Source organism: Siphateles boraxobius, unplaced genomic scaffold, assembly GCF_051911475.1.
Source record: "Siphateles boraxobius isolate OS27281-9 unplaced genomic scaffold, OSU_SipBor_1 20, whole genome shotgun sequence".
In the NCBI taxonomy this organism is placed as follows: domain Eukaryota; kingdom Metazoa; phylum Chordata; class Actinopteri; order Cypriniformes; family Leuciscidae; genus Siphateles; species Siphateles boraxobius.
Window position 1 is genome coordinate 13,040,209 of NW_027508811.1, and position 24,621 is coordinate 13,064,829.

General features: G+C 38.2%; 1 protein-coding gene across 2 annotated transcripts in view; it reads left to right on the forward strand.

Moving 5' to 3' along the window:
- smap1 (small ArfGAP 1) overlaps positions 1 to 24,621 on the forward strand; it is a 115,009-nt gene that overhangs the window by 77,835 nt on the left and 12,553 nt on the right. For both annotated transcript variants that reach the window (XM_077236933.1, XM_077236934.1), the window contains 2 exons: positions 11,261 to 11,339; positions 15,496 to 15,623. In XM_077236933.1, the coding sequence (XP_077093048.1) occupies positions 11,261 to 11,339; positions 15,496 to 15,623 (207 nt within the window). The remainder of the gene's footprint in view (positions 1 to 11,260; positions 11,340 to 15,495; positions 15,624 to 24,621) is intronic.

Sequence of the window (24,621 nt, forward strand, 5' to 3'; positions counted from 1 at the left end):
GCCTGCCTGTCTGCGTCGCAGCAGACCCCAGAATAGGGTCAGCTCCCTTAACACCGGCTATGCCTGATGAAATCTCTTCCTCTCCTGACCCATGGCCTGATGTGAAATTTGTGCCAAGAATGTTTAGGTTTTTTGCATAAATAAAATTTGAACGGTGTATTTTTTTTTTAATGTTGAAATGCTTTCTCCTGTCCTTGTTCAGTGTGCAGAGACTAATATAAGTCATTTGTATGTTGACTTCCCAAAAAGGGTTTCTGATTCCCAACCTCTGTTCGATTCATTCTATTTGTTTTCATTCTGATTCACCACTGGATAACAAAATAACTTGATATTGATTTATTAATTTTTTTGTGAGTTGTTATGCATTCGTTGTGCTTGTTTTTTTTTAAAGCGGCACTATGCTGGATTTCTGTTTTTGTCAAACAGCGATCCCTAGAGTCGCTGTAGAGTACTTGTATTTAACGTTACTCTCGTAACTCACGCAGAGAATATCTGCACTCACGGCCTCTGCACTTCATAATAATAAAGTAGCCTACCGCGTTAGGCTTACCTGAGCCTAAATGCCAGATGACACCAATAAAGTGTATCATGTACTTCGCATTATTTAGTAACAATGTCCGTTATGATGTTGTTAGACATGATTATTGCAATTTATCATAATAGTTTGCAAATTGCGCTCATTTACACTATTTACAACATGTAGGCTTATTTGTGTCCTGATAATTATGTGAGATATTGACAACTGTTCTTATGATAATCGCAGGAATCAACTTTAACAATGAAAGCCTGACTGAGTGGGACTCTTGTCCGGTTCCTCACCCTGTCAGATTCTCGTTACCTTTTACTAGACTCGTCTGACCGCGCTTTCTTCGTTTTTTTTCGCCATTCTGAAAACGCAGGTCCGATGTTTACTCGTGTCTGACTCCTCGCTCGGTCAGTCTGCCGTTTCCTCTTTCTCTGTTCCTCCGACCATGCTTTTCTAGCTTTCTGCTTCTTATATGCCGGCTTTGCCATGGGACGATAGTTGTTATTAAAGCTAGCCGGATCCTGGATGGGGGTGTATATGCGTGTAATGTGTGCAGTGCCGTAAAGCAATTCTTTACATCGCGAGAGCTGAAATCACGCGATACTTCCTGACGGCGGTCCGCCGGCCCAAAGATACAAGTGCGGTTTTTCCACTCACAGGCACCGGGGGGGGGCGAGACGACCACCATTAAACCCGAAAAGACTCATATAACCATTCCAATAACTCCGAAGCTGTTCAGTCAAGCTAAAAAAACTGCATTGTGCTGCTTTAACTCCTCCAAAAGATCGCAAAACTCATTTGTCTGTAAATGGGACTCTTGTGCTGAAGATTCATCAATAGTGTCCAAAGGTCTATCCATATTCACATACTGTCTGAGCAGGTGCTGCAGATGAGATCTTCACGAACATTATAAAAAGTATGTTCTATATTTTGAGCCAATTTTTCATTTCATTTATTCAAAAAAAGAATATACATTTTTTTTTTCAAAATGTTTTATTTTTCAATAACATTTCAATAATAGTACATTTATTAGGTCCATAGACAACTAAAAACAAACAAGGGCTTTCACTGTGAGGTTGAGTTACCACCTGATACTCGCATTGCTTTCGTCAAATGTGTTTATGTGAATCTAAAAATAAAAAAATACCTGCATATAATTACAGCTGTTATTCATTTATGTAATTCCACTGTTTAGCCCTAACTCCTAACATCAAACCTTAAACCTACTCATACCTCCAAACCTGTGCCAAACCTTACCTGCCTCAATACCTGCAAAAATGTTTTGCAATACAATATGAACATAATAAGTAAGGACACCTAATGTAAAGCGTGACCAAAATTTTTATCTATCCTTAGTGGTAGGAGAGTAGGAAATAAACACAATTTCTTTACAGTTCTGTTTGGTGCTTCTGGTGGCACAAAATCACACACTTCACCTTTAGAATTGCTATTAAACTCAGTTTATGCATTTCTCACTGTTTATTTGGACACCTCTACGAGTTTGAGACTTCTCTGTGCAGCTGTGCATTACACGACTTTAGATTCAGGTTGTATATGACGCTGTAAAAGTGTAATTTGCTGCCCGATGATTCACATTTCTTTTATTATTAATGAACATGCTTGGAGGTTATGGAAGCTTTGATTCTCTGTGGCATTGTTTTATTGTGTGGGAGTGGGAGTAAAAAACACAAAGGAGAAAGAGAAACTGTTTTCAGAGCACCACTTCAACCATCTTTTCTCATATGTGGCCGAAGGGTTGGTCTTCCTCCTCCCCTGTCTTCCCCATTTACACAGTCAGACCCTGCAAGCTGAACATTGCAGTTGACCTTTGCAAAAACAATTTGGAAAGCGTGAGGATCCAGTAGGCGTGAAAATGACTGTGTGGTTAGAAGCCTGGAGTGGAGAGACTGTAACTCCCACCCTGTGAGTATGTGCGTGTCCTTACCGAAATTGAGGCCTAACCACCGTATTGACTTGAGGCTTGAGGTGCGAGTGAAGTGGCTCTGGGGGTTCAGACAGCCCTCGCTGAGCTTCATATATACTGCAGTGAGGGCATCATCATTAACCTCAACACCTCAGCCCATCAACTCAGAATTCACATTAGCTGATATACAGGCCAGAGTGATGTCAAGATAAAAGGTGAGGGAGAGAGTGAGGACAGGGGGGGTTTCTGGGAAGATGAGGGTGCAGGCAACCTTTAGAGAATGAGATCACACATCAGGAGGGCCGTGATACACACACACACACACACACACACCTGCGATTCAGAGGATGCGCTGCAAATAATGATCCATCACTTTGACAAACTGGGTTGTAATTTTCCGTCAAGCTCTGTTTTTATTTTCATTTTCCTGAAAATTATATAGATGTATGGCATGTCTTCTTGGTATACCCTATACGAACATTTAAAATAGTATCTATTTGTAACTGTACTGCTAGATTTTTTGCACTAATTTGAAGTATAAGAAAGTTAAAAACAAGTCAAAATACACTTCTTAAAGATATATTTTTTGAAAACTCAATATCTTATGTTATGTGTTGCTTAAGTAAAATCTTGTTACAAGAATCTTTACTGGAAAACAAGACAAAACAGTCTTATTCAGCTTATTTAGATGTCAGTTTTTTTTACAAGAGTGTTAATATTACAATAACTTTTATGGCAGGAGCTCTTTTAGCATTACCAAGTGCAGTGTTGCAGATTTTTGGTTTCTTTTTGCTTTATATTTTGTTCTTAAAATAAAGACAGAAGTTACTGTAGTTCTGCTATCTGGCCACCAGATTTTTTGAACAGTATTTCATGAATTACACTAGGAATATATAATTTCTCTGCCCAAATCCACACTCGTATCTATTTTTCAGCACAATCTCATGAAAGTATATATACAACAAATGATGTTTCTCGTGCCATTTATACGCCAAAAATGTTTTTTGCATGCATAAACCCCTTGGTTAGGATTAGGGGTGGGGAGTGCGTGTGTATTACACGTCATAAAGTGCGTATCATATGCACGCGAAAACTGCGTATGAAATGCACGCAAAAACAAATTTTGCCGTATAAATGCCATGAGAAATAACATTCGTAGTATAGATACACACTTTCATGAGATCGGGCTGCTATTTTTGTAGGGGCACAAGTTATTTGTCCATTTTCTTCAGTTCTAACCCCTATTAGCTACCTTTACTGTGGGATTTAAAAATAAAAAATAGGGAAATGCAATAGACTTGATAACTTAGTTGTATATGTACAACTTGGTTTTATATGTAATATATTTATATTTATAATGGCTGAAAGCATATTTAATTGTCTGTCAATGGTTTTAAACTTCAGTAAATTACAGAAAATGTATAATTCATGCAAGATCTGCTGTAGAATGATTGTGCTCCATTCCTTTTTCGCTACCACCTTCCTTTTCCTGCTACGCTGTCAAATGAATTAAGTGCAGCCACCATAAAAAAAAAATCTGTCTGGCAACTGAGGATTTTGAACCCGCAAAGTTGGTTTCCGTAGCCTTCACTAAAGCAGTGTCTAGGGAAGAACACTGCATGTGTGTGTATGCAAGCAGGCAGGCGTGGAAGTATCAGTGCACTGGAGTCTCCTCAGTGTGATGTGTGTTGACAGTTTGTGATGGGCCAGAAGCTTGGTCCTGAACCCCCTGCAGTGAATCATTCACAGAAGTGAGCCCTCGCACCAGCGTTCCCTCTCTCTTCCCTCACATCTATTGTTTATCTGTTGAATTTTCATGCCTGTCCATCCCATCTAATGCTAACAAAGGCTTACGACTGGAAAATGCCCACTAACCAGCACACGCATAATACAGATTACAGTGGCCATGTTTACTGTGAAATGTTTGAAAACACACACACACGCATCCATACATATGCAATACATTGCATGGGCTTGCAGCACATAAACAAGCTCTTTTCATCTCTTTCCCTTCATCATCAACTCTTCATCGCTTTAGGCCATCAGCAGGCCCGTGGATTTATGCTGAATTGTAATGCATTCATATAATTCTACACATTTCATGCCTTTTACATATTTGTTTATTAAATATTTTGGCCAGTCTTAATATGCTTTCAGCCAGTGTTAATTTCGTCAATGAACGCAGTCATTACTCCAGTCTTCAGTGTCACATGATCCTTCAGAAATCATTCTAATATGAAGATTTGGTGCTCAAACCTTTCCTTTCCTTTGTTAAATATTTTTGTGGAACTCATGACACTTTTTTTCAGGATTCTTTGAATAGTTCAAAAGAACTTAAAATTATTAACATTATAAATGTCTTCGGCACTTTTTATCAATTTATTGCATACTTGCTGAATAAACGTGTTAATAGCTATTTTACAACCCAAAATCAAGAAAAGTTGGGACATTTTGTAAAATGCAATAAAATCAAGAATCTGTGATTTGTTCATTCTATTTAAACTTTTTTTAACTGACAAAAGTACAAAGGAAAGTTTTCCAATGTTTTCACTGATCAACATAATTGTATTTTGTAAATATGAACAAATTTTGATTTTGATGGCTGCAACACACCCCAAAAAAGTTGGGACAGAGACAAAATAAAAGTGAAAAGATTATCCAAATTAGATTATCCAACTCTTTTGAAACAGTCCACAATGAGCAGGTGAATTGGTAATAGTTGAGGGTATCATGTTTGGGTGTAAAAGTCCTTCTCAGTCTTTTTAAGCAAAGATGGGTCGTGGCTCATCACTTTGTGCCAAATATCTTGAGAGAATTGTCAAACAACTAAAAAATCACATTTCTCAATGCAAGATTGCAAAGAATTTGTCTTTTATCATCTTCCATACATAATATTGTCACCAGATTCAGGGAATCCAGAGAAATCTCAGTCTGTGTTAGGTAAGGCAGTAGACCTCTGTTGAATGTGCGTGACCTTTGAGCCCTCAGATGGCATTGCACAAGATACCATCATGGTAATCCGTTAAATACAGACACATGTGCTCAGGAGTAATTTGGAAAACAGTTTTCAAGGAACACAGTCTGACGCTGCATCAAGAAATGCCACTTGAATCTCTGTTACGCAAGGAGAAAGCTTTACATCAGTTCTATGTGGAGGTGCCGGTGAGTTCTCTGGGCCTGAGCTCATCTCAGATGGTCTAGAAGGAAGTGGAAATGTCTGCTGTGGTCAGATGAGTCCATGTTTCAGCTTGTTTTTTGGAGAAAATGGACACAGAGTTCTCAGTCCCAAAGACGAAAGGGACCAACCAGACTTTCACCAGCGACAGGTGCAAAAGCAAAAGATCTGTGCTGGTATTGAGGTGCATCATTGCAAATAGAGTCCTGCGCGGGACTGTTTTCTTCATCCCGCTCCCGCCCGCGCCCGCCGAATTTCTGACCATTACCGCCCGCTCCCGCAACGTATGTGTTACACTCCCGCAATATGTATGTCCACTCCCGCCCGCTCCCGCAAAACTCGGAGAATTTATTCCCGCACAATAATAGAGATGCACTGACTTTGTGTCTTCTCCCGTCCCGCAGGAAAAAAACGCGTATTTGTATTGTTATTATTAAAGAGATTCATGGGTTTGTTGGTTTCGTTTCCCTGGCCTGCATATATTCTGATGCACTGATCAGGAAGATGAATAGTAAATGTCAGACTTGCCTTGCTCAGGTTTTGTGCTGTAAATACCCAGTTTGAGGTTCTTTTCCACATCATTGACATCTCCATCATGTCGTTAGGCAACCTCCCGATCCCGCAGGGGTTTTTTTTTCCCGCCCATTCCCGCCCGCAGCAAAGTTCAAACCGCCCGCTCCCGCGAGATTTGCGTTGGGTCCCGCGGGACCCGGCGGGACTCAATCCCAATGCAGCCCTCTAATTGCAAACGGTATGGGTAACTTGCATTATTGTGAAGGTACCATTGACATGGAGGCATATATTTGGATTGTACAGAGACATAAACTGCCATCAAGATGACATCTTTCCTGGGAAGCAAGACAATGCCAGGCCTCATTCTGCACATGCTAAAACTGAGTGGTTTCTAGACACTCTGCACCATAGAAGGGATGTGCCTGCCTGTTTACTGCTGTCCAGATCTGTCTCTTATGGAAAATGTATGACCCATCATGAAAAGGAGAATCAGGCAACGATGACCACAGACTGTTGAGTGGCTGTCTTGTATCAGACAAGATTGGGCAAATATTCCACTAGCAAAACTCCAACAATTAGTATCCTCAACTCCCAAATGATTAAAAAGTGTAATTAAAAGGAAAAGTGAAGTGAAACAGTGGTAAACATGCCTCTGTCCCAACTTTTTTAGGGTGTGTTGCAGCCATCAAAATCAATTTGTTCATATTTACAAAATACAATTATGTTGGTCAGTGAAAACATTGGAAAACTTTTCTTTGTACTTTTGTCCGTTAAAAAAAGTTTAAATAGAATTAACAAATCACAGATTCTTGATTTTATAGCATTCTACAAAATGTCCCAACTTTTCTTGATTTGGGGTTGTAAAAAAAAAACAAGTGAGACTAAACTTTTGAATGGTTTGCAATTGAATTGAATTTACAATTGCAATTAAATCCTTTGAATTTGCAAACAAAATAACCCTGAAAAATATGAACAATGGACTGACAGTATTTTTAAAAAGAAGAAAAATGTAATCAAATATTTAAATCATAGTATCATTGAGCTGAAAGACTCTTTTAGTTTGCCTTAAACGGCTTTAAAATCAGTTGACAAAAATGTTGTTTGAAATGTTAATTTGAATTCATATATATTATATATATTTTGATCAAATACAAACAGCAAAAAAACTTATTTTACTATTTGTTGATTTTTAGTGTAAAAATTGTGCAGTCCTTTGTGCTCCTAATAAGAGTGTACTGCACTCAGCTGTTTAAAACATCTCTCTTTTTTTCTCTCTTTTTTTCTTCTCTCTTTTTTTTTTAAACATCTGTTCTGAGAAATCTGTGCAGAGTGCAAAAAATCTCCCCAGGTTCAGTCTGGGCCTGATGATCAGTCTGTCATTCGTCCTTTTGGAGCTACTGCTGCAATGTTACCCTTGTGCTGCAGGAAGTGTGGACAGAGAGAGAGAGAGAGAGAGAGAGAGAGCGTGTGGATTAACAGCTGATTAAAGTGGAATTGGAATAAAGTAATCAGTGGTGTAAGTGCCTGTGCTGATTACGAGCTGAAGACTCCTTAGGCCACCCCAGTTTAGATCCCTGATAAGCACAATGATGAACTATAATTAAAGATAAGCATATTAAATGATAACCGAGTCCTGCTCTCTCCCCCTACGGCACAGGTCTCCGTCTCTTCATTCTGTGCATCCGCTGGCAGATGTTGCCACGCTTCCATTAACCACTGGCTGCAGTTTGTGCTGCTTTAATTACTGGAAACTGAATGAGTTTGACTGCTTATCATGTTCTGTAACATGGGTTTAATTTATTACATCCACCTTTAGTGTTTGGTGACTAAAGCCCACAACACTGCTTGGTCGGTCAGATTAGAAGTTTGGCACTAATTATTGTAAAATATTAAATAGGTTCGCATTGTATTAGTTGGCAATCTTTTTATTTGTTAGTAGTGCCAATGGGAACTGGTCTAACAAGCCTTCAAAGCACTTCTCGCCTGTCTTTCTGTTTCACAAATAATTAATACCTCCGCTCTGGCTTCTGTGGAGTGAGGCCTTTGTCGCAGACTGTGAGTGTGTAAAGGAACTGTGCTACAGGAAGTGGCATGTGCCCACTCATAAGCTCAAGCACACACTGTACTTTCAGCAGAGAGCTTCCAGTATCATTATTTCTGGGCTGGAGAAGTAGAGCAGAACTCTTTATTAAGAAAAACTCTTCTGTTTCTCCTCAAGATGCCAGATCCCCTTCTTCTCCTCACATTTTATTTTATTTTAAAACTGTATATTACAAACGGTCTATTCATTTGTAATCTAAAGTTTGTCACTTAATATTTTTTATTTTTTATTTCACAGAAACTAAAACGCTATTTAGGTATTTTGTGTTTGTTTATAGTATGTTGTGCTTTGTTGTTTTGTGTCTTGTCCATTTTGTTGCGTCCCTTTGTACCTTTTAAACCATAGTTTCTATTAATAGTTATTGATAATAGCTAAGTCTGTTAGTAGTCTATATTTATAACTACTGTAAACTAATAATGGTTTCCTTTTAAAGTTGTATTGTAGAAACAATAACTGTAGTAACTGGTATTATGGCAGAAACTATGGTTATGGAAAATGTTTTTTTGTTTTTTTTTAACCCACAGATTACACTTGTCTGCCTCCTTACAAATACTACATAATTTCTTGGTCTTTGAACACCTAGAAAAATAAAATAACGGTCCATTAATCAATACGAATACTCGTATCTCCCTCTCCGATATTCATATCTCGAATGCGTGAAGTTGTGAGCGCCCACCCGAGTGCGTTCAGCGTTTGCATCAGTCCAGAATGAAGTGTAGTATGAGTGGCCCTGTTCATACCGCCTGAACACACATGAGCATCTCCCTCTGATCCTGTTTGCATGGGCGCGGGCGCATCGAGTGTGAGGGAATGTGACCCAAATGGAATTATTCTTCCATCAAAGGGAAGTATTCATGAATTAGAAATGACCTTGATTGGAGAGACCCCAGAGACACAACGCTACAGTTCAAGCAATTTCACACCCGTTCACTCAACGGCTTTCGAGAGAGTGATGGAGGCAGGAAGGGCTGAGAGAGGATGAAATGCATTGAAAGAGGTGTGGAGGAGTACCGTAAGAGAAAGCGAGGAGTATAGATTAGGTGTGTATAAATGAAAACATGGCATGGAGAAAAAGCAAAAAATTATACACTACTCTTCAAATTGGTCATCAGTGTTATTTTAATCTTTATATTTATATATTTTTCATTTTAATTGTAGTTCCATTTTTAGCTATTTTGTTTTGTGCTTAATATATGACTTAATTAGGTTCAATTTATTTTGTATGTTTCCAGTTAGTAGTTTTAGGGCTTAGAGCAAAATAGCTTTAGTTAATAATAACCTTGTAGTCAATTTTTTCACTCTTAATTTGAATCTTTTTTGGGGTTAAATTCAGACACTCTTTTTGGTCTGCTCACCTCAATAATATAGGTTAAATGAAATTAAGTGTGACCCTTACTGTGTGGCCTTGCTGAGTATCCCTGTAGCACGAGGTGTGATTGTGTGCCATATGCCTTTTGTATTTCAGTTTATTTGTCTTGTGAATGTGTTTATTGTTTGTTTGTCTCATGCTGTCGTGTTTGCATCATCTGAAGCACAAATACTTTTTTGAAGGATTTCATCTTCAAAGTGTGCGTGTGTCAAAGTCAACAAATTGTAGAGCACCTAAGCCCCCCAATTCATACATAATTCAACCAAACCCATCCATTTTAAGATTACGGATTTCAATCATAGGGACGAATAAAAGTTGTGCATCTTTTTATTTGCGAAGGGCAGCTGTAGCTCACCTTCCTGCCAATGTGTGTGTCTGCTTCTGTGTACTACAATAAATAAGGTCACAAGTCAAAGACTTGGCTCTGTACACAAAAGCTGACATGCAAGGCTGGAGAGGCTTTTCATCACTAAAAGATTAAGATTCAATTCAATTTAATTCAATTTCCAACCTTTTCTCTAGAGCTTAGGGCCCATTGATGTATAAAACATCCTCCTGATAGTTTTTTTAATTTTTTTATTATGGGGCTTGTGAAATTATGAATGATCAATGTAATTTCTCATCAGAAACTGCATTTGACTGCTTTGGAATTAGTAAAACCTTTTTTGTTTTTCTAGTAGGCAACTATCTTTTTTTTTCTTTTTTTTACCTCACACTTGAATGGACCAGAGCCTCAAGCTAACTGTAGAGAAGTAAAAAAAATTATTTTTCCCATTTAATCCCCTACCCATAATGCACAGGGCTTGACACTTCACCACAAACCCGAGCCTTTAGATGCTCATCAGAGTGCTTGTGCCAGTTCTGTCCAGTTTTTCAATCACTCAAATCCAATCTTTTGCCAAGAAAAATTGCGCAATGATGACATTAAGAGACGCATCTAGACAAATTTGCATGTGTCATTTTCTTTTATTGTGCTAATAAGGCAGATGCCAGACACTGGTGGTTTTATTCAGATTTGACAGTGCAGTCTGGTTCAGTTTGTGTTTTGCCCTCTTGTTACCTTTCGTGTCCCTGGTCTTTTGCCTCCCCCTGAAGAAAAGCGCAACAGTGCTGTCCTCGTGAGTTTACTTGTGTGTTTTTGTATATATGTGAGTGTTTTTGTGTAGAATGATGTTTTAAAAGGCCTCTGTCTGGCTTTGATCCAGGCTTAAACCCAGCGCCCATCGATCGGCCGTTCTGGCCGGATTAGGCTTGGCTTCTCAGCCCGTGATGCTTCTTTCTGTCCGTCACAAATCACAGGCCTCAAGAGGGCCTTTGAACTGCATCTCAAAATTGGTATGGTCAGTTAGCACCTGTGAGGTGCAGCCGGGCACAAACAAATAGAGCGAGCAAGCTATTTCGGCACGGCATTGCATTATCTATTCACACAATTTGCTGCGCAGGATGTTCAGAGCCGTCGAGTGCCGACTAGCAAAGATAAAACACGGAAGCTGTGTATACATGGCATCTAAAGGCTGTTTTTTGGTGAAGAACAACATTAGAATCAGAACAAAAACTGGTGGCCTGTTACGCTGATGCTTGTGTTCGGAATTGTAATTCAAGAAAAGCTTCTCAATAACACTCTTTCTTATCTCTTTTTTTTTCCATCCCAGAAAAGAGAGGACAACCTGACAGATTCCAGACTCAGTCCTAAGAAGAGTGCAGAGCCGGCCATCGACCTGTTAGGCCTTGGTAAGACATGAATAATTGATTACTCATCTCATTGGAGATCAGAGAATCGGATACATCTAAGATAGGCTGGAAGAAAAAGAGACTTCAAGGTCATGTTAAGGCAAAATATTTCAATGGGAGGGAAGTGGCGGAATGGAAGCGCTACTTTTCGCACCTAACGTGTGTCTAAGTATGCAGGATTTTACACACAAATCAGTCCTAAAGAGTTCTTAAAGCATTTCAAATGATTGTTCTTAGTTTTTAAGTGTTTAATTTTTCATTTGTTTACACAAAATAGTATCTTGTAACATTTAAAATGGCCTTTTGGCCTGTTTTTCCTAGTTAAGCGAGTACTGGAAGAATGGTTCCAAGACAATGTGTTGCTGTACACTAAAGCGACATATTTTTTTTTTTTAAATGGTGTGTTAAGGCTCGGATAGATGGACACACTGACTGCTATTACTGTCTAGATGAAGGTTCAGGGAAGCACACTGCTAGTTTAGTCCTGGCGGTATTGATCAGGCCGGCAACTCGAGCCCTTGAGATGACCAAACACAATTGATGTTATATTACTTTCTGGGAAATGAAAGTTTCTCTTTGCTGCCCTGGAGCTTTCCTTTGTCGCTCGGTCTTGTGTATTTATCACTTTCTCTCCCTCTCATTCAATATTTCTCACTCTCTCAATCTCGGTCTGCTACCAAGTTGTCCGTTATGATGAGTGAGAGAGACAGAGAGTTGGTGAGAATATATAAATTTCCACAAATGTGTGTGTCTGAGGCAAGGAGGTTACAGAGTTTAGATGAACGTCTTCAGCTGGGGGGCAGTAGGGGTCAGTGATGATGAAGAGAGGCTGGAGATGATGGTGTTGAGATTGAGACATGCATCTTATTGATGTGTTTTTGCTCAAGGCCTCAGCATCTCTTCACACTCTTCCATACCAGCAACAGGCTCCAGCACTGTTCAGACTAGCGAAATATCTATCTCTCTTTCCATCAATGTTTTTTCTTTAGGGCTGTTGATAAATCATTTATCAAATTACTTGCATTATATGCATATTTGCATCTAGGCTTAATTAAATTTTTTACAGCTGGTATTAACGCCTGGATTTTATTAAGGGAATTATTCATGACTGCATATATTTTTCTCATCACAAAAGTATGATGCATTTTGAAAGGAATGCTTATTGTAATTTTAAGTGAGCACCTGTATTGTTTTTCAACAACATTGTGGATCATTTCATCATTCATGTTTCATTTGTACTTTTTTTACCAAAATGTTTTATCAAAATGTTATAAATAGATCTTCCGTTTAAACTACAGACTTCTCTTTGGTTTTGATTGCTCCAATCATTTAGCTTGCTCATACCCTGCCCCTTTCTCTCCATTGACTGCCAACGCACATTCAACAATTGATGGATAGAAGTCCCATTCTGCGTTTTTTTCTTTTCCGATAATCCATTTCACTGAAATGTTTGTCACAGTATGGAAGAAAAGATCTCACTTTGTCTGTTTCATCACAAATTTTAAGCCATGCCTAGTTCAAAGTTAAAGTTTAAAACGCAGTTTTGGCGGAGTATTTGCATTTGCAATTGTTCACATGCATTTCTTTCTCCAAATGTGGAACACAAAATTTGTTGAACCTTGTTGTTGCAATAAACATTTGTGGTAATACCAAGTGTAAATTTTATTTCAGCTCTATAATATAATTTAACACTGGGTAATGGCAAGGGCCTCACGATACGATACATATTACGATTCATCATGTGACACTGAAGATTGGAGTAATGGCTGATGAAAATTTAGCTGTGCACCACAGAAATAAATTACATTTTGATGTATTTTCAAATATAAGCCATTATTTAAATTATAATATTATTTCACAATATTACAGTTTTTTCTGTATTTTTGATTAAATAAATGCAGGCTACATAATATGTTATTTATCTTATTTTGATCAATTCATCCTTGCAAATGTTGCCTTTTTAAATAGTTTTTGAATTGTGTAATTTTTATTCAAAATGCCATAACTTGATCTGAAATTACAGACTTTTCTCTGGTTTCATATGTCAGACAATCATTTCATCTGCATAGATCCTGCCAATTTCTTACCAATTGCAAGTTCACATTCAGACCTGCCTTCATCCAATCAACAACCGATGGATAGAATCACGTCTCCGCCATACTTTTATATTTCCGATAATCCGTTATAGTCAGATGCATGTTAGAATAAAAAGATGCAACTACTTTCATTACATTGCAACTTTGACATTACAAAACTGTTAGTCGAAAAAGGCATGTCGTTCAGCCTCTTCCATGTTGGCATCTGCCTAGATTGCCTACATTCTACCAAGTTAAAGAGTTTGTGCCAAAATACTGTAGGTTGTTTGGACGCACAGCCTGTTCACTCTTTATATTAACACTGCATGTTTAGTTGTTTTTTTATTATTTGCATCTAGCATTATATTTCCCGCTGTTCATGACGAGAATAGACCTGCGACCCACAACCAGATGGATTTAGACTCCACACATAAAGGTCTTTGAAATGGAGTCCAGTGCTTTCCAGCTGCTGCGCTCTTTTGCACATCTCTATACGTAGGTTCTATAATTTCCTCTTTCCTTTCTCCTTCCAGTCACACCACCAGCTCATCAAGCATTGCATCTCTCCTCTTCCCCACACCCATTGCTATTCCCTCCAGTTATATTACTTTGAGCTCTTTTATTTTCATGGATTTTATCAGTCATAAAGCGATGGCAGCAGCTCCTGACTCTGCGCACTGTAACATGTGAACACAGGCTGGGCTCTGATGGAGTCTTTGACTTTAATGGAATGAGAGAGTGCGTGTGAGCGGCAGGCTGGCGCTTTTTCTCCAGCGTTGGCGGAGGCGTGTGCGGAGTGTGATTAGATTTCCTGCTTTCTTGGATGAAGTCGATAGGTAGCGGGAATGGGAAAAGCAAGCTGAGCAGGCGGTGGGGGCTGCTACCAGATGAACACTTATTTCTCTCTACAGAGACAAAGACTCATGCAAGCAGGTTTAGCCTTGCATTGGTCATCACTGCTCAGTCAGTGCGTTACACATGCGTCTGAATTGTTATGTAAAGAGTCTTTACAGCTGCCGCGTCTCTGACATCTGACTCCAGTGGCTCAGAGAAGATAAATACAGTGTCCCCAAAAAGTTTTTGGACACTTAAATTCGCAAACATATGAAAGTTAATTTCTTAGAGATTTTTGCAATTTCTGATAATCTACTGTATTGGTCCCTGCCAAACAGGTGTCTTAGCTGAATAATCACATAAACTATGGACTGCATTAAATTTGACTACCAGAGAGTGTCTAAATACTTCGGCTTCATTTTGAACAGAATATAGTGTTTTATCATTTTAGGCAAGACACAACATGTGAATAGGGTAAAAAAAAAAAGTTTAATTTATAGGTCTCACCATACTTGTTGATTATTCACAGTGCATTAAGATGATTGTTTTATGTTTTAAATATGCACTAATTTTCATAAATGTCCAGAACAGAAATCTGAATTGGATAAAGCCAGGTTTTCTTGTTTCATTTTGGTGACATTAGAGTTACAGATTTTTACACAGGGGAATTTGTATATCTATTTTTATCTCTCCAAGTCAGAAAATACTGACAATAGCCTGAAAGAAAATAACCATGTTTTAAGAATAAAATGTATGAATCAGGTGAATAATATATGAACAAACCCCACTGTAAAAACGTTCAGAATATAGATAGGAATAAAATTGGCACATTGTTCTTGTAAGTGTTACTGAAGTGGAGATTACTGACTTTGAGGAAACGGCCTTTAAAGATGCATATCGTACTTGAAAACTACAGACGCGAACAGATAAAGTATAATAGTCTGAAAGAAGGACATGTTATGGAAGCAAAATAGCCCAAAATCTTAAAATTGACCAGTGGATGAATAAAAATAATGGGGTTGCCTTAAAAAAAAAAGTCCTTAAAGTGTTCTTTTTAGTGGTCTTTGGCAGAGTTTTTTAATACAATCACATATGTTCATATTTATGTGGCTTTGTGGCCACTGTATGTGTATTTCTCCAACTTTGGTGTGAAACCAATTAAAAATCCACAGTGACTGTTACTCTGTGTAATGCAGCATACACTTTTCCCTTGTATGTAATGACATTTTGGTTTCTCTCTCATTCAGATGCACCCACAGCTAGCTCTGTCAGCAGTGGGACAGGAACAAGCAGTGCAGCTCCAATCAGTGATGACTTGGACATCTTTGGACCAATGGTATCCAACCCTCTGCCCTCAAACACCAACACAAACCAGGTAGATGAGTCCACTAATGTAAACATCAATTGGCAATTGCGTGCGTGTGTGCACTGAAACTCAAGACACCTGCTATTTCCGGTTGTCATGTCGGTCACACTATTTTCTCAGTGCTGGTTAGTTGACAAGCATTGGCTGATATGTCCTTTTTTAAATTATAATATACCAACGGTATTAGAGAAATTCCACTACCATTCAAAAGTTTTTTTAAGGAAATATACTGTTATTCAGCAAGGATGCGTTAACTTGATCAAAGGTGACACATTTATGTTTAAAATAAAGTTATTCTTTTGAACTTTTTATTCATCCCAGAATCCTGTAAAAAACACAAATATAGTTAGCAGTACAACTGTTTTCAGCATTGATAATGATAAGAAATGTTTCTTTAACATTAAATCAGCATATTAAAATAATTTCTGAAGGATCATGTGACACTGAAGACTGGAATAATGACTGATGAAAATTCAGCTTTGCCATCACAGGAATAAATTACATTTTAAATTAAAGTAATTTTTAAATTGTAATATTACAATATGTCTGTTTTTAATGTATTTTTTATCAAATGATTGCAGCCTTGGTCAGTACAAGAGACTTATTTCAAAAAACAATAAAAAAAAAGGTTTACCAACCTCAAACTTTTGAATGGTAGTGTACATCATTTTTTAGTTTTACATTGTGACAAATTATTTTGCCACAATGTGGAACTATTTAAATAGCCTCAAATTAAATGCAAATGTTTCTTTACAATGTTTTAAAAAATAAATTGTGACCAGCACCTAAAATATTAATTTATGTTATATTCATATAAATTTGAACCTTGAATCATGATATTAAATACAAAATTAATCGTCTGTGCTATGTCAACTCTTTCGGTGTATTTGGTAATTTGTCATGGCATTAGGTGGCTAAAGCTGCTGGTCTATGAAGGTCTGGTCAATCAGACCTTTATTGACCAGCACGCCTCATGTAAGTGAAAGGAGGTACAATTTAAAAAAAAATGAAGCTCTTTTCCTGGGTTATAAACATGCATCTGTTTCTGCCTGCCTTCATTCAGTCTAAAATCAACTGACTAAGAGAGACAAAGAAAAGGTCAAACCCAATTGTTTTAATTTTCTCTGCAAACAACATGATTACATTTTGCCTGTCTAGTTGCGGCTGACAGAATTGATTTGCAAGGTCTTCCTGGCCAAAGGATACAGCATGAATAATGAGGGATATTAGCATTTATTACAGCCCTTCACTGAGGAGAGTGAAGAGGAGAGATGTTTAATAATGTCAAGAGAAGAGAGTGGGGGAAAAAAAGAAAATCATGTTGAGAAGAGAGAGAGAGAAAAAAGTTGGTAAATGCATGTCCGAGATGAACAATATGTCTGTTCCTTATTGTTTCAAAGTAAATGTAGTCTTTTGCACAGAAAATACCACTGAATGAATATACATTTTAATGTGCCTGAATTCACTTGTTGCAATTAAAACTTTTCAGTGTTTAATTTTTTTAATTTTTTTTTTAGAAATAATTGTCGAATTTTACAGCTAGCCATTTGTCCAGTATGGGCCATGCTTTTTCAATGATATGTTAAAGGGGTCATATAATGGTACATGCACTTTTTCAAGTTTATTGTACTGAAATGTGTGTTGGCAGTGCCTGTACATAACCATCATATAATGATAAAAATCTATCCAGTGTTTTTGTTTTAATCTCCTTATATGTTTTCCCCTGCCCCAAATTGAGCCGTTCGATTTTGTGACGTCACTAAATCGGACGCCCATCCCACGATTTTTGATTGACAGCAGCGTTTCAACAGATCCCTGCCCTGAGTGAGCTGTCAGTCATCATAGTCCGTCATTGTTGATACGCTGGAGCAGAATGGCGTCCAAGCGATTGTGGTGTTCTGTTCTTGGGTGTAATAACGAACACAGCAGTAATTTTGATGTTTCTAAATCCGAACCGCTGAAGACGCAGTGGCTGAGTTTTGTTTTCGAAGGGAATATTCCCCACGAGCAACGTCAATGCTTTCATGTTTGCACGATTCGCAAATCTTTTCTCACCAGACTGCTTTATTAACGAAGGAAGTAACTTATAAAGCTGATTTTGATAAGAAGCTGCTCCTGAAAAAAGAATCGTTACCAACTATTCATGTCTCCCTGCTGAACCTCCAGAAAAAGTAAAAGTGTAAAATTTTATTAACCTTTATATTACTCTTTGCAAATCGTTTCATGATGAATGCAGCTAAGGTTTACACTCAGGGTACATACCGGCATGTTTTCTATGTACGACGTTCTCAATATAATTCATAATCCCACGTTTATAATGAAAAACGCGTTATGATTATTGTGTTATTACAAACTGAGTACGTATATCTTACATCAGTAAACACATAGCGTTCGTTCATCTCACTAAGTTACTCTACCCTGCCAGTACACAAAGATAGATCAAAGTAACAATATAATAACCAACCATTCAGGAACGTCATGTTCGAGCCTTAATTGTCGAACATCTTCGGGCCGTCATCTTGTTCCGACTCCGGTTCAAACTGATACGGTTGCACAGATGTGTCCTTCTCAGAGACTCCCGCTGCCATTTTTTTCCTATACCCTCAACTGTTGTCAAGGAAACACTCCACGTGCGGTGTGGTCATAACACTGTTATGAACGCCCGCAGAACAGAGGGGCGGAGTGAGCGAAGCTCATTATCATTACAAGGCATATGCACTGAAATGGCGTGCTGAAAACAGAGCTGTTTTTGACCAGGTAAAATTAGTGTTTTCTTACAATACTAACGAAAATTTTTAATTAAAGTATATTACAAACTTTTCATTTAGACCCTAAAGAATCAAATTAACTTGTATGAAAATGGCATTATATGACCCCTTTAATAATAAAACACAGAACAAGTAGTTAATTTTTTGTTTGATGGAGGGCGATAAGGATCCTGAAAAACACTGAGAACCACTGATTAACACACTTATAGCCAATCAGGACGCTGGAGGATCCCAGCATGAATAGCAGTTTGTCTTTGTGGAAGGTCATCTTCACCCCTGAGATCCACTCTCACCTATCCCACGTTGTCCTTTCTCTTTTTCTCCCTTAGTCAGGGTTGCGCCATATTTAATTTTGGACAGGAATAAAAAGCGAGGCTTTTAGTGATAAAAGTACACTGTGTTCAATGGATTGTACTGTGGTTTAACAACATACCGATTGTTCAGCTGAAAAATACATAGGATCTATGAGCTTTATAGAGCATATGCTAGCCTCGTTTTCATCTGTTAAATTCAATATGGTGTCTACCCTGACTAAGGTCTATTCCCTTTCTCCTTTCACACTGGTTTTGGCCGTCATTTTCGGAACGGCTTGAGAACGTTTTTCTTGTTTTTGATCTCGGAAGCCTGAAGCTGTGCTTAAGTCAGAAAGGTGGCTTGACAAAAAGCTATTTCCCCTCTGTGTGTAGAGCCGCTGGACTGACTTGGGACTCCTTGGCCTCCTGCTCTTCTTTGGCCAAGCAGAAATCAGCCCTTCCTACACAATGCACATTCATACATGCATTCTCATGGGATACTAATAAAGGATAAAAAGGAGCTAAAGATAGATCATTTGAGAATAGTAAGCGAATGCTCAGACTTTCACAAAGCCTTCGGTCTCAACAGCATGCTGTCAATTTCTGCTCTTATTCTCCAGATGAATCGAGCGGCGGCGGGTGTCTGATGAGGGAGGATGGCAGCATTATGCCTTGATTTCTGTTTGTTGTGTCTTTTAGAGTCTTTGTGTGGAAGATGTGTCTGAAAGAGCCGCACACTAGCTCTTTAAAGGATTTGGAGGCATTTCGCATATCTGAAGATGTCACTTATAGAAATTGGATTGCTTGTGTATGAATGAGGATTTGTTTCTCCCCAAACAGTAATTTTTGGAAACAAGAACTCCTGCAGGAAGTGCAAAGAGAAGCCTGACCTCATCTCCATATCAGTGTTTTTATTGTTAAAGTCAGCATTAAAGATTACTAGGGGACATAGATGTAAAATAATAATAATGGTGTTTATGGATGAATAATTTATGATGAATACTGCATTATTCAAAAAAAAAAGTCAAATTTGATGTCACGTTGACCTAAAACTGAACTTTTCATTAATTTAAAAAAATTCATTAATTTATATGCATGGTAAATGATATAAAGTATAAACATCAGATAAAAAATTTTAATTAGAAATGTTGCAACTAAAGTTACTAAAACTATAAATAAGTTAAAGCTAAATAGAAATATTAAAAACACTAATACAAATGACAAAAGCAAAATTGTAAAAACTTATACCAAAATTAAGATGAATTGTAAAAAAAATAATAATAATTCAAAATACTGTTTTAACATACTACAATAGTATATAAATAAACACTGCTCTATTACCCCAACACAAACCACCATTCACACATTCACATTCATTCGTATGATGTTTGTAAATAATAAAAGATGTATAAAATAGTTACTTAAGTAACTCTGTAGCACCGGGCTATTCAATTGGCAGCCCGCGGGCCAGGTCCGGCCCGCCAATCATCTCCATATGGCCAGAGGCCACCCCAACCTCCCTCCTCTTCTTTTCCTGGCGGTGCGGCTAAATTTGGTTAGATATGCGCGAGACCGCAGTGGCGCCTGCAGCTGTAGCTATACGCACTGTGTGTGTACCATGAGCGTTTCGATTGACCTGAGAAAAACTTTTTTCAGTCCGAATATTTCAGCAGTTATTATGTGTGTGTCCCGTATTTCTGTCGACTGAACCAGCGATATCAATCATTCCTGGTTTAATCATTTGGTTCGATTATTTCCTTTCCATGAATTGGCCAAACGCGCTTGCATAACGGTCTGAAACGATTCGGATTCGTTCGGACCGTTCTGTCACTGAATCATCTGAAGCTGTTTCTCGGTCAGTAAGAACAAATAGCGCTGTTTTCAGTTGTTTCACTAGTTTACTTTGAACTACGCAGCACGGCCCAGTGGATAACGGAACGCAAGCTCAAAGGAGTTGCGTTTACTCCCGGTCCCGGACACTATTATTAAAGATTGCTGCGACATCCAGTGAGAAGCGTTTCAATCTGACACATCTCTCTGTTACAAACCACAAATCGCTCAATGATTTATCTAGTTTTAAATATGATGAAACAGCCTCAACATTCCCAACACGACTGATGAGGTAAATAGCAGAAACATTGTACCATGAATGAAGTTAGAAGACTAAATCCCTAATCACCACCCTTACACACATTTACCATGAATGTACTGTAGTAATTTACCATGGTTTGGGGAGAAATGTGGAATATTTATATTGAATACTATGTTATAGTCATTTATATTGCATTAGATTTATTAGGGGGCTAGAGAAATATATAATTAATTGTGTGTATAGTTTTTACCTGTTTAGGCATTTTTTATACAGTGGTAGTGAGTGAGTAGCCATGCATGGTTTTACCTATGGTTACGAAGTCTCACTGTCAGAATATTTTAATTTAAGCCTATAATAATTATTAATAAAATAATTCTAACCAATAGAATATATGATCTTGTATAATTCATATATTTGTACATAGCTGTAAATAAGTTATTTATTATGGTCGGATAAATCTGCATACTGTTGGCTACCACATTTCCAAGTAAATAGCCTACAATACTTTTATGTTTACTTTAGCTTAATTATTGATACTGTTATGTTTCAATAAATAAGCTAAACCCATCGGCCCACCTCAACTTTTTGATTTAATAATCCGGCCCTCGAATGAAGCTAATTGAATAGCCCTGCTGTAGCACATCAGAAATAGAAACCGGCATTCATCAATACTGCAACCCTATTGGCTCTTCCTACAATGTTTATTATTATGAGCAATTTGGTTTTGTGCATCACACATCTCCAACACTGACAGGGTATTATGTTTTGACCCTCACGCACCTCTTTTTTTCTTTCATTCCTTTTGTGGAGTGTGCACAAAAATGGAAATTAGTTTAACACCCAGAATAACACGACAATAATGAGACCGATAAGCAGGCAATTGGTACACTGCAGACGTCACTGTTTGGAAAAGAAGAAAAGTGGAGAGTGGGAAATGATTGAGAGACGATGAGGGAATGCATGTTGAATTTTCTTTTTCCTTGCCCCGATACCAAGCGACAGCACGTGGAAACAAGCAGCCGACAGGCAGGAGATTTCTGATTGATTGGCATTAGGGCCTGAATCAAGGCACTCCCAGTTCTTCTTAAGCCTAAGGGGAGAGGAAGATGAGAGCTTGAGAGACTGTTGGAGCCTTTGATGAGAAACCACCAGGCTTCTGTATTCTCCATTCCTTCAGTGTGACTCCAGCCGGTGCATGTTAATCTGTCCTCACACTTCCTCTTTTCACATCTCATCTACTGCCAGCTTTTATATCACCCCCAGAGACATACACACGCAGTGTCCTCCGCAGGACCCCCAACCCCCCCTTCAGCTTCTGTGTGATTGCGTTACACAACTGCTAGCCAGTTTTGGTATCCCATGATGCTCCGTTAGCAAGAAATCCCTCCCCGTTATTGACATCTGACCAGCCTGTTTCTCTGCAGCTCCCTAATCAAGCTGTCTGCGCACACAAGAGCTGTGAGGATATCAACATCAACATTTTGTGAGTGTCGTGGAGGCTAAACATCCCTGCTTGTTTGCATCATGATTATTCACTGTTTGCATATTAAACACATGATGTTTGTCACTGTTGTTTGGAGTTTGTCAAACTGAGGTGTTTACATGTGACTTTTGATGCGGGATTGCTATGTCATTTGTGTACCATGAGCTAGAGATATAAAACTACTAGCAAATACCGGTAATTATGGTAGTTATGCCCAATAACTGATAATAAAATGGCCCGTTTTAAGATTACATACTATTTTTTTTTTTAAGGCTTCACTACTTTATAATGTACAGTATAAAAAAATTATAGTCTTTTTGAGATTTGGTTTAAGATTAACTTTAATTGAGTGTTAGATGATGGAAATGGCCATCTAAAAATGGTGCAAATGACCATGTTCAATTTAATATCCAATTTTGACAGATACTGATAAAGAAAACTGAAAAAGTTGTAGGATTTACTTCGAAAGAGTTTTCACTCAGAAATTGTTAGTAAAATTCAATAACATCTACAAAGAAATGGCAAGTAACACATAAGTAGAAAGACTAATAGTGTTTTCTTGTTAAACTTACTGCAATAATTATAAATTATTATAAAAATAGATTTTTATCATTTTTACAGTGTACTGTATATGCTGTTAACTAATAGGGTACCATATGTCTCTACCGTGACATGATTTGACCCAAAAATCACACTTCCACTTCCACATCTTGCAAATGACCCTCTTAGTATTTAGCTGCTTATTATGCTCTTATAATTTGGATTTTTATGCATTACAGGGTTATTTGAATTCTCTAAACCTCTTTCATTGATGCAGTCTACTAGACTAAGTCATGTTATTGCAGAAAGTTTTGCTTTACTTTAGTCATTTTGCTTAGTACCTTCTATCAGCTGTTTTCTTGCACTGTTTTCTCACCCCAGAATCTGGTGCACAGGATGTATAGCGTGCTGACTCACTAATGAATCATTCAGCTGTTTTAAGAGGCACAACTCTTCAGATAAAGCCGCCGCCGTCCCTTTAAGAGTGCACATATTGATCCGCTCATGTTCTTTTGAGCTCCGTGTGCCCTCACGTTCAACATATGGGCCTGCCGTGCATTCAGCGCTGCATGCATACAGCAAGGTGGAAAACCACATTGAGTACCTCGGAGCACATGAATGTATGTATACTCTATCTACTCACACTAGTGAGCTCCAGCGTAGGCAGTCTCAGTGTTTCGTGTGCATGTTTTAAGCACAGATGGTCTCTCAGTAGGACTAGTTTGTACGCCTCTACAAAGAGAAAAGGCTCCGAGGTGGCCGGTGTGCTGCTGGGTGGCTGGGTATACAATTTTTTTCTTTTCTTTTTTTTTGCAGTATACTTTAACATATCTGTTCTTGTATTTTAAAGTCTGCTGTCTGTGAAGTGACTCGCTGGCAGACGTATCATCTTGGTTGAGAGCTATTACTGCCACCGATGGCAGAATCTGTGCTGTACATGGTCCCACTTTGGTCCTGTTTATTCCTGTTGTTAATCTAATCAACATGTACTTCTATATGCCTTCGTCCACTGCATCTGATTAGAGCAACACACCCACTTCTGCAAGTCAAAGGGTAAAAGGAGGTCCAATGTGCCTGAAGAAAGCTGTCCATTAGCATGGGAAAAATGCTTTTTGCCAGATGGTTATGTCAGGTCATCTACTAGCAGGTACTAATGGGGCCATGCTAACCAGCATCTCTTGGTCCCTTGTCTGTCCTACTCATGAAACCTTTAGAATCCATCACTATATGTCACTATCCCAAGGTCATAGAAAACATTACAGACGTGTGCATGAATGGTTGGTTCTCAAAGAAGCTTGCTAGGACTGCTCGAGGAACCGTAACGATGGAGGATTAAGTTATTTCATGCTCCAGTCCTGCACAATGGAAATGTATGCATGTTACCAGCTCTACATTAAAGCCAGAGAGCTTTAAAACATAACCAATCTGCTCACAAGTCTCAGGAAAAGGTGAGGCTGTCGCTTGTGACCAAATGCAAATTGTTAGGATATTTAAAGAACACTTATGCATATTTTAGGATTCAGGGACAGTAAAGCGTCAAGTGTATAATTTTTTTTCTATACCAGATGTGGTAAGCTAGCCTTAATTGGTCTTGCTTTTTGCACATATACAGTGTGTGCATGTATGCATGTTCTTGCTTTTCCAGGGCAGTTCATTTTCTTAAAGGCATTCTTGAGTCAGAACTTCCTTGGGTGTCTAAGCAGTTGTTAAATGTTATGGCAGAGTGGCATCAGGCTTTATTCTCAGCCGTATTTGTCAGTGGAAAATATAGCTGAAATATTATCTCTTTGTGGTCCATATATACTTATATACAGCCATTTTTTAGCAGGTA